At 37.7% G+C, this 11,673-nt stretch overlaps 2 protein-coding genes across 2 annotated transcripts; both read left to right on the top strand.

Annotated features, from left to right (window-relative positions):
* The first annotated feature begins 4,169 nt into the window (after positions 1-4,169).
* On the top strand, positions 4,170-8,519 carry LOC139874536 (uncharacterized). Its single transcript, XM_071861957.1, has 9 exons — positions 4,170-4,207; positions 4,322-4,517; positions 5,355-5,640; positions 5,750-6,146; positions 6,258-6,423; positions 6,510-6,657; positions 6,746-6,967; positions 7,143-7,469; positions 7,897-8,519. The coding sequence occupies exons 1-9, from the start codon at positions 4,170-4,172 to the stop codon at positions 8,517-8,519; spliced, it is 2,403 nt and encodes an 800-aa protein (XP_071718058.1).
* A 904-nt stretch (positions 8,520-9,423) lies between these two features.
* LOC139874535 (uncharacterized) lies at positions 9,424-9,864 on the top strand. Its single transcript, XM_071861956.1, has one exon. The coding sequence runs from the start codon at positions 9,424-9,426 to the stop codon at positions 9,862-9,864; it is 441 nt and encodes a 146-aa protein (XP_071718057.1).
* Positions 9,865-11,673: the final 1,809 nt, after the last annotated feature.

The following is an 11,673-nucleotide window of genomic DNA, read 5'->3' as shown; positions in this document are numbered from 1 at the left end:
CCTGTTTCGCGTAGTTGTCAATAAGGTTGGTGAGTTGTTGAAGTTCATTGCCTGCCCGCCGACTGACTTCTCTGATCCAATTCCAAGAAAATCGCCGCGACTGCTCTTTCCACGAGACTCGATCTCTAACTGTTGCTGTCTTATCAAATTCTAGATGATATAGTATTCGAAACATCTCCCTAAAAGGTGTATCTGATAACCACAATTCGTCCCAAAAACCCGTGTTGCTGCCATCTCCGATTTGTTTAATGATCGAGCTGTTAAAATTCACGCCTGCCTTATTAATATCGCAACCTGCACGCACAATGTTTAACCATACACTACTTTTCCCTTTCGGCCCGTTAGATCCCATAGGAACAAGTAGCCCGTTAGAGCCATAGATGCTTTTTAAAACAAGGACCCAAAGAGAATTCGGTTTGGTTTTAACCCGTCAAAACCATTTACCTAAAAGCGCAAGGTTCTTCCCCTTAAGTAACCCTATATTAAGACCTCATTTGCCATAAGGCATTAAAGAATCTTCCCATTTTACCCAAATAATTTTAGAACGCTCACCCGCCCCGCCCAAAAAAAAAAATTCGTCTAATATTCTCGAGGGATTTAATAACACTCAAGGGGCACGAAAGAAAGAGAAGTAATATTGCAGTAAACTATTTAGAACCGAATTTACAAGCGTTACCCGTCCACCGAAAGAAATCATTTTCGCCTTCTACTCCGCGAGCCTCGAGTTGAACTTATCAATGACCGGATTCCAACTTTCAACCCGATTCATGTTTTTCCCGCTAGGCAACCCTAAGTAGTTAAAGGGGAACTCTCCAACTTTACATGAAGCCTGCAAGGCCATTCCATCCACTTCCTCTTTTCTCACCCCAAGACCGAAGATTTGCCAGATTACTCAAAATGCTACAGTGTTTTCGAAAATCACTATTTGCTACAGTGAAATTTGACCTTGCTACAGTTACTTTGCTACAGTAAAACACTATTTCAAAATGAAAATGTATATATTATATATATATTAACAAATAGCGAGACGATGATTTATAGAAGTAAATGACCAAAACATTTGAAAATTTAAGTTATACTATGAGTGGTATAGTTTATGAATAATTTAAGGCTATATTTTGAAAAAGGTACGTGACACGAAACGTAAAATGCAAGTGTTCTAAAGGTACGAAAGGACATTCGAAAAACCGGAACCGGGACATAAGTCGAGTGATGACGTACGACTTATCGGAACAAAAATTACAAGTCAACTATGCACGTGAATTTAATATAATATATAATTAATTATATAAATTATATTTATATTAATTTAATATTATGTCGACAAACAAGAAAACAAAAATTTGTGAGCTGGAATCTGAGGCCATGCGATCGCATGGCCACAAGCCTATAAATCCATGCGATCGCATGGAGGCAAAAGTCTGGCCTGATGCTATAAAATGGCATTTTGCTCGACACATTAACACACACACATACATATTACTCCGTATTTATTATTATTATTATTATTATTATTATTATTATTATTATTATTATTATTATTATTATTATTATTATTATTATTAAGATTAATATTATTAATAATCTTATTATTATTATTAATTAGTATTATACATAAAATACTACGACGAGGTTATGAGCTTGTCACTTTCAAAATGGTTTCCAAGCGAGCTAGAACTAAGAAAATTATGGGTTATTGCCAAGAAAATTATGGGTAATGTTCGGGGGTATTTTTGTGAATCAAACCTCGTGTTTATCATCTCCGATGCGTCTACGTGCTTTCCTACAATATTGTATATCAATATTAAACAATGAGTTTCATATGATCCCTTTTACTCCCTACATTTTTGGGCTGAGAATACATGCAAATGCTTTATTAACCGATATACAATATTTATATGCGTGAGTTTCATTGCTCCCTTTTTAATTGCTTTTGCAATCTATATTTTTGGGCTGAGAATACATGCACTTTATTTTAAACGCAATGGATACAAGTACATACTAAATTCTACACCGAGTTTGAACCGAAAATCCCTTAGCTTTGGTAACTAGTAACTGCCAGTTATAAGAACTGGTGGGCGCGAGTAGTTATATATGGATCCATAGGGCTTGATATCCCCGTCCGAGCTAGAGCACTAGCCTTTTAACGGACGTATGCTATTTGAGAAGCGTACACGTTGGTTTGCGTGTATTATTAAGATGATTATACAAAGGGTACAAATTATATAAACGTTAAAGTTTAGTTACCAGGGTGCTCAATTTTGTAGAACCGATTGATAAACGTTTCGGATGAAACAACTGAAATCTTGTGATCCACCTTTTATGTAAAACCTATTGATAAACGTTTTGAATAAAACAACTGAACTTTTGTAATCCACATTGATATACGGATTATGTGTAATATTAAAACTATGAACTCACCAACCTTTGTGTTGACACTTGAAGCATGTTTATTCTCAGGATTCTAGAAGTCTTCCGCTGTTTGCTTATACGTGATACAAGATATGTGTGTGGAGTCATACATGCTATATACAAGAAACTTGCATTCACCAAACCATTACCATGTATCTTATTTTGACTGTATTATCAACAGATGTATTATTGTAAACCATTTAAATGGTGATTGTCTATACGTAGGAATCATCAGATGTTAAAAACCTGGAATTTATATATTCATTTATGAAATACCTTTTCAAACGAATACAATGTTACAAAATGTATCACATAGAGGTCAAATACCTCGCAATGAAATCAATGAATGACGTGTTCGTCCATATGGATTTGGAGCGATCGTCACAATGAGACTTTTCATTTTGTGCTTGTTTAAAAACTCGATAGCTTCGTTTGAAATGAGAGCCCCATCTAGAATGAATCTCCCTTTAAAAAGGCACTTTGTTCATGGCCGATAAGTTTCTAATTCTCATGGATAAAATCGTGGCAAGTAATTTATAGTAGCAACCGATTAAACTTATAGGACGAAAATCATTTAAGCCTATCGGATCTACTTTCTTTGGTACAAGAGTGATAAACGAGGCATTACACCCATTCGAGATTTCCCCTTTTCCCAAAACCAATTAAGCGCACTTAAAAAATCATCTTTTACCAAATCCCAATGCTTCTTAAAGAAATTAAACTTAAACATGTCCGGTCCAAGTGCTTTCGAGCTACAACACTCTTTCAATGCCGCTTGAATTTCCCCTTCTGAAAACCTCTCCTCTAACCTGTCAGCTTGTGATGCGGTGAGTATGTTTGCAGGTAAGTGATTCCCACTGTTCGAAAATTTAAGGCTGCCACCATCCTATCTTCTTTTAAAACGAGCTTGGAAGTGGTTGAACACCTCTTGTTTAATATCAATCGGGTCCTCACCCCATATCCCATTGATGGTAAGGCCCCGAATGTTTTGTTTAGAGTACCTTGTTTTGATTGTAGAGTGAAAGTATTTCGTATTCTCATCACCCTCCACCACCAATTTAACCCGAGATTTTTGCCTAGCTATACTTGTTTTTATTTTTTCTTTTTCGGCCCACTTCTTCCTCAAATCCATCCATTCCAATCATTCAGTGTCAGTTAGATCCCTGTTCTCCGCTACTGTTTCCTAATTTGAAGCAGCCTGCTTCAGCACTTCAATCTCAGTATCGAGTTTTCCCATGGTTTGTTGACTCCACTCCTTAAGGGCGAACTTTACACTTCTCAATTATACACTATCTATTTGTAGTAGGAAATCGTGGCCTCTGATTGGTCGAAACCTACTATTCATCTTTTGGATGGCATTTTGGTGATTTTCTTCTTTCTTTTTCATGAGGCTTTAATAAAAAAATACAGATACTTGACTGATATATGAAAAAAATTCATTTAATAAATATCAAATAAATAAAAACAAAGTTCATGTTTCCGTGTTTCCTGATGCCGTGTTTAGAGCCATACCTGGACATATTGAGAGTCATACCTGGACATATGGACCCTTCCAATTTTACTGACAAAATCTACTGTGGACATACTCTTTCTATTAACTATATATCCTCAGTTTCTTCTTCAATAATTCTTATTTGGCAAAAAAATTATTCTTCATCCGGTGCTATCTGTTACAAAAGGAAAATGGTTCATGACTGTTTTGTTTACGTTTTTGTCTTTTTTAATTGCTTGATTTACGCCTAATATTTGTTTCTTTCATGCAGCGTTGCTCGAATTCGATTGATCCTAATCCTAGGTATGTTGTTCTGTTTTTTTCAGTTTATGTGTTATTACTTATGTATTGCTGGCTATGGTGTTGCCTTCGATAGTATGTGTTTCAGTGTGTTAAGTTGTTGTTACATTTCTATAGAGTTATATTTTTTTGTCTTGATAAATTCATTCTTCGGTATCTCAATGAGAGCTTTGCGAAAAAGAAAAAAAATAATGAAAATAGACCTGCACTGTATAATTCTGCGGGGAACAGTAGTGGATGTTCTGAGGAATCTGTTGTTTCTTTGAAACAACTTGTTGCGAGGACTCGCTTGCGTCAATCGAACGATAGTAAGGTTAAACCTTTATTTTGTTTATCAATGTTTGGCTCTTGATTTTCACGAAAAATAAATTTTTTATGATGATGCACTCAGATAATGTTAGTTGTACGCCTGTTATTACACCCTTCTATAGTTTATCCGCGATCTTCGACTCATCGGGTCATACATTTTTTATTGTGGTATTCAGCGTGTATATTTATTATTTGTTGCATATTTTTAAAATGTAGTCTTCCATGTTTTAGTATTGCTCTTTATATAATAGTGTATCTTGCTAATGCTGTTGGAATCCTAGGAAGCACAGACCTTTTAAAATAGATTTTCCTTGCTTCCAGTGCTAATTTATTGCTCGTGCTTCCTTTGCGCTTATTATTTGCTTCGCTGCGGCATATTGTAGGGTTGTTCTTTGATATACAGCCTATCATGTGTCTTCTTTGGTTATCCGTTAATAGTGGCATTTGTTAAACTTATTTGTATCCTACATTAGTAGTTCTTTTAACATGAATTTTTCTTACATTAGCATTATAATATTAGAATCAGGAGTGATCAACTTATTTAATACTGAAAAACTGAGATCCAGCTATCGTGTTTGCTCGGAAATCATAGTGTCAGTGTGATGATCCAGTTGGCCTGTTTGTGTTTGAAACTTGTGTTAGCAATGCTATCTTCTGCTTTAGTCAGCTAGATGTTTAGGAATAGGTGTCTTGATTAAATGTCGTTGTTTATCATCGTTCCAGTTTGTGCTTTTTTTACCTGCTCTGATGGTTTGTTGGTTCTTTAATAAGTTTTTTTCCCTTTTCAAAGTTCTCGAGTTACTATCGTGATTTTGGTGATTGTAGTTGTGTTTGTTCACAGTGTGGGGTTCTGTTTTGGCGTATTAAGGGTCTGAAGCGTCACTTCAAAGACAAACAAATACATTATCATTGCTGCTGTGAAAATGGACATGTTGTTTTGCAGCACTTTGCGAAACCCCCGCCGTTGTTTAAGCAACTTCTGCAAACTCAGACTTTTCTTGATAACATTCGTGCTTACAATCAGATGTTTAGCACGACCTCTTTTGGGCCTCGGGTTGACGATAGCATAAACGATGGTCGTTCCCCATACGTTTTCAAAGTATCTGGCCAGATTTACCATTGGATTGGTTCGCTGTGTCCTCAAGAGGGGTCTCCCCCAAGGTTTTTACAGCTTTACATTTATGATACCGTACATGAAGTGGAAAATAGAATGTCTCATTTTGGTGGGCTATTCAGATCGTCTTTATAGTGAGGTTGTGTCTCAGTTGGTTCAGTTGCTAGATAGGCACAACAAATTGGTTAAACTTTTTCGCACTGCTCAAGATAAGTGCACGGGTGTTAAGATACCTATGTTTAAGGTTTGCCTGCTTAGCGTTGTTGGTTCAAAACAACATGCGCCGCCGAGCTCTAATGCAGTGGGTGCTATTGTGTTCGATACCGGTCCGGAAACAGTTACGGACTACGATGTTATTATCGAGCCTTTGTCAGATAGACCCAGGAGGATCAACAAACTTCACCTTCTGTACATGTCATTTCAATACCCATTGATGTTCTTCTTTGGCGAACCGGGCTTCCACCATGGGTTAATGTTGCGTGACATTACTGCTTCCCAGCGTGGTCGCGCGTGGAAAATGTCAATGAATATGTTTTACAGCTATTAACTACATGATAGGTCTGGTGTTTATAGTTTGATGATGCGCCTCGGCCGGCTATTCTAGCAATATGTAGTGACTTTTTATTTCAGTATCGAGTTGGATCGCATGGACTACATTAGAATGAAACAGCAGGATATACGCAACGAATACCTTACTGGTTTGCACGACACTATAAATAGGGGTGATCGTACCGATGCAGACATGGGCAGTAGAACAATTCTACCTGCTTCTTTCACTGGCGGCCCCCTGTTACATGTTTAGCCATTACTTGGACGCCCTAGCCATTTGTCGCGTTTTTGGTAATCCCTAATTTTTTTATCACCTTCACATGCAATGTGAAGTGGCCTAAAATTGTTCGCTATCTGCAACCCTACCCGTATTTAACAGCTTCAGACCGGGCTGATATTGTTTCCCGTGTATTCTACTCAAAAGTTAAAGAATTCGTTACGTTCTTAAAACAGGAGAAGCATCTTGGCAGCTTTAGAGGGAGTAAGGTTCGCTTTGTTTTTTTTAAGCTCCCTTTAATAGAGAAATCTCACGCAGTTCTCCACTAACATTTTTTTGCCTCTTTTTTCAGTACTTTATACAATCGAGTTCCAGAAACGGGGTTTACCGCACTGCCATACATTATTGTGGGTACATTCAGAGGTTTCAGGTGCAATCATTGAGCACCTGGATGACTACATATCTGCTGAATTGCCTGACCCCCGAAGTGATCCAATCGGTTACGCAGTTATCTCAGTCACTATGATGCATGGTCCATGTGGCCTGAGCAAAACTAAAGCTCCTTGTATGGAAGGTATTTCTTGCTCAAAAAATTTCCCAAAGGTATATAACAACAAACATTCTTTGACGTCGACGGTAGGGCTCACTATCGGCGGCGTAATACTGGTGTATATACCACACGTTCAAGTGTCAAGCTTGATAACAGCTACGTTGTTCCTTATAATCGCATACTATCTCTGACTTTTCAGGTAATACTGGTGTATACACCACACATTCAGGTGTCGAGCTTGATAACATTTACGTTGTTCCTTATAATCGCTTACTAATTCTGAGTTTTCAGGCTCATATAAATGTTGAATGTTGCGGTTCGACAATGCTTATCAAATATCTGTTCAAATACATTTCTAAAGGTACGGACCGTGTTGCAACTTGCATCTCAAAGCCTTTAGGCACCAACAATTCACAAACACCTGAAAAATCTGAACCAGTTGACGAAATTCAGAATTTCATTGACGCTCGATTCATTTGCCCTCACGAGGCTTGCTGGCGCATTTTCAAATTTCCAATACATCATCGTGAGCCTGCTGTGCAAATCCTGGCTTTTCATCTAGAGAACATGCAACTTTTACGCTTTCACGAGCAATAACCCCTTCATTCTATAGTCGAACAAAATCCAACCAGAAAAACCACACTCACTTAATGGCTACATTAAAACTCCTCCTCTTCTGTCGGCATTCATCTTACGTATCTTGATTTTCCATTGGAATTTGCCTGGTATGAAGAAAACAGATCCTGGAAACGAAGATCAAATATAAATAAACTTTCAATTGGGAGACTATCGTATATACACCCTACATTTGGAGAAGCTTTTTTCCTCAGGATGCTTCTCTGCCATAAAAAAGGTTCCATTCATGTTTTTAGTTCAACTTGATAGTATATGTATATATATGCATATATATATATATTACCTGCTCTAATGTTTGATTATATTTTTTCATAAAGGATGTATAAGTTTTGAAGATATTAGAACTGTCAACGAAGTGGTGCATCATACATACCGATCTGCGTGTGAAGCTGTTGGCCTTCTTGGCGATGATAAAGAGTGGGCCACTGCACTCGAAGAAGCGTCAGCAAGTTCGTCTGAACTTCGCTTGCTTTTTGCCCAAATTTCGGGTTACTGTGATGTGACAAATCAGCTGGAACTTTGGGAAAAGCATTGGAAATTGATGGCTGACGATATACCCCTGCGTGTTGCTGCCTCTCTAAACATGCCAAAATTTCACATCAATGATGAAGACCTCCATAATTATGTGCTGTACGAAGTCGAAATCCTTTTGAACCAGTCTGCAAAATTAATATCAGAATATGGGTTACCAGATCTACCACCAAACCTGTTGTTGGATCTTGCTAACCGGTTGATTATGGAAGAGAAGAATTATGACCGTGAATCCCTTAATAATCAGTGGGTGGAACTTGAACGTAGACTGAATGGCAAGCAGAAACAAGTGTATGAATTGGTAATAAGCGCGTCGTATAATCAACAAAGCGAGTTGGTTTTGTTTACAGCCACGGTGGAACAGGAAAGACGTTCCTATGGAAAGCGATTATCACAACATTACGGGTAAGGGGGAAGATTGTCCTTGTTGTAGCATCGTCTGGTGTAGCGTCCCTGCTCTTACCTTCTGGAAGGACTGCTCACTCATGATTTAAGCTTCCTTTGGTCGTGAGTGATGAATCAATGTGCAACATAAAAAAGAACACTCAAATGGAAAAGTTAATTCAAAGTACGGACCTCATTATTTGGGACGAAGCACCAATGAATGACGAGCGATGTTTTGAAGCACTGGACCACAGCCTTAGAGATATTTTAGACAACAACAATACGCCTTTCGGAGGTAAGTCTTTGATTCTGGGTGGCGACTTCAAATAGACATTGCCTGTAAAAATAAAGGGTTCAAAATCACAAATATTGGATTCCTCCATTACAACCTCTTATTTGTGGTCGGAGTTCAAAGTGTTTATACTTACAGAAAATATGCGCCTTCGGCAGCCATATTTGACACAGTCGCAGAAAGTCAAGGTTTCTGATTTTTCCACGTGGCTACTCAACATTGGGAATGGTGAGGCAGGGACACCTGATAGCGAAGATCCAGATAACGCCCGGTGGGTGCACATTCCTGATGAGTAATGTATTCCAGACGATGAGGATGGGCTAACAAACCTCATAGATTTTATATATCCTCGCGCGTCGCTACAGAATCCAACAGCAAGCGAGCTTCAACAAAAAGCCATTGTGTGCCCTAAAAATGATATGGCCGATTCTATAAATAAGATAGTTGTCGATATGGTTGATGGGCCCGTCACGACCTATAGCAGCTCAGACACCACGACACCTTATGGGAATGATGGTGGTGAGTCAGAGATGCTCTATCCTGTTGAATACCTTAACACATTGAATTACGCCGGTCTACCACCCACCTGCTAGAGCTAAAACCGGGAATCCCAGCGATTTTATTGAGGAACCTTAATATGGCAGACGGCCTTTGTAACGGCACTAGAATAATAATCACTCAGTTACTAAGTACATCCATTGAAGCTGAAATCATCACTGGTACAAGGGTTGGTCAGAAAGTTTTTATCCCAAGAATGAGTCTCATTCACAAGGAACCAATGTTGCCTTACATTCTGAAGAGGCGTCAATTTCCAATTAAAATCTCTTACGCAATGACTATAAATAAGAGCCAAGGTCAATCTTTAAACAAGATAGGGGTTTATCTTCCGAAACCTGTCTTTGGACACGGTCAATTATATGTTGCGATGTCTAGGGCTACATCACCAAACGGTCTTAAATTGTTCATCAAGGAGCACGAAAAACACTGTCCTAATACAACCAAAAATATTGTCTACAAGGACTTCCTATCAACAATTACCGACTTCGAGGCAGCTGGAGCTGTCCATAATATCGACTGAAACAACCCACAACCACAATCGTGTTATGTATATAGTTAGTGTGTATTGTAAATATAATATTCTCTTTTTTCCCCTTTTAGTTTAACAGAATGGCACAACTTACTACACTTGCGCAACTAATACCTGGCGATAGGAATCGAACAATTGCAGCTCGAGTTTATCGGAAATGGGTGACCTACAACTACCAAAACAATTCTCCAAGTGGATATTGCTGCCTACTTGTGGATGAAATGGTATTAATATGCTTTTCAAATTTCATTACATTTTTTTTTATTTTTTTTAAAAAGAAAATGACTGGCAGTATACATTTTGTGTTGCAGCGTTATCCAATGCTTGTGAATATGAGGTTTGTTGATAAAGACTTTATAGACAACATTATGAACCTAAATGCAGTGTATATGATAACAAACTTCGCCTGTCATACGACAACCAGTTGGGAGAAGGTTTTGCCTGGCCCCACAACACTCTACTTTAATCGCAACACGACTTTTGAGCACCTTCCCCACGCAGACTTTTCGGAGGATTACTTCCATTTTGTTGCATACAACCAGCTGAGAAACCATATCCCCAACACAACTGTGCTTGCAGGTACGATCCTCTCAATAACAACTACATAACAGTTAACAACTACTGTGTCCATTAATATATCGCTTTTTAAATCAGACTTCATTGGATCCGTTGAACGGCTTGAAGATCCAGTTATCATTGGAGATGTTAACATCACTCAACTTGTAAGGAGGACAATCGACCTTGCAAATCTCAAGTAAGACATCTGTTGAAGATTATGAAATAATTTTATATCTCTGACATAAATATAACTGAACACTAATACCAAAGGAATATTACATTCTGATAGTGCTCCAAATGAACATATATTTAGGCACAATATCCTTCCAATATGTAAAGCTTTTAGTTGTAATTGTTCTATTTTTATGTAATATTCGTTTAAATAAATAAGTGCGAAGACAAAAGAAGAAAACGATAATTTGAAGACACAAATGACCAAAAAGCCAAAAAGTACAAAGTACAATCCAAGTGGTTCGAAATATTGATGAGAAACGTCTAAAAATTACAAGAGTACAAGCCGCGAAACGCAATGTACAAGATATCTCCGCGTACGAAAGGACGTTTGAAAATCCGGAACAGGGACCAGAGTCAACTCTCAACGCGCGACGCAACGGAGCTAAAATTACAAGTCAACTATGCATATAAATATAATATAATATATAAATAATTCTTAAAATTATATATATATATTATATTATATAATAAAACGTCGGCAAAACTAGAAAACAAAAGTAGGTGGCCTGATCCAGCTGGCCATGCGATCGCATGGCCAGGAAGACCATTTTTCATGCGATCGCATGAAGCCAGAAAACTGGCCAGGCCCTATAAATTCAGCATTTTTCGACGAGTAAACACACCTTTTTCTTTTCCTTCATATGTAACGTAAATATATATATATATATTTATAATTTAAAGTTTAATTTTAAGTTAATAATAATAAGGTTATTTTAAGAATGTTTTACGGGTTTTAAGTCGAAATTCTGTCCGTGCAACGCTACGCAATTAATCACCACTGTAAGCTATGTTCTTCCCTTTTAATTTAATGTCTCGTAGCTAAGTTATTATTATGCTTATTTGAGCCAAAGTAATCGTGATGTTAGACTAAATATTAAGATGGGGTTATTAGATTTTGTACCATAATTAAGGTTTGGACAAAAGACCGACACTTGTGGACATTGGACTATGACTATTAATAGAAAGGGGGTATTGTCTAATTGAGCGACAACTCATTGGAACCTGTCG

This window comes from Rutidosis leptorrhynchoides, chromosome 11 (genome assembly GCF_046630445.1).
Source record: "Rutidosis leptorrhynchoides isolate AG116_Rl617_1_P2 chromosome 11, CSIRO_AGI_Rlap_v1, whole genome shotgun sequence".
NCBI classification, from domain to species: Eukaryota; Viridiplantae; Streptophyta; class Magnoliopsida; order Asterales; family Asteraceae; genus Rutidosis; species Rutidosis leptorrhynchoides.
Note: the sequence above shows the minus strand (reverse complement) of the source record. Positions and strands in the feature narration are given on the sequence as shown.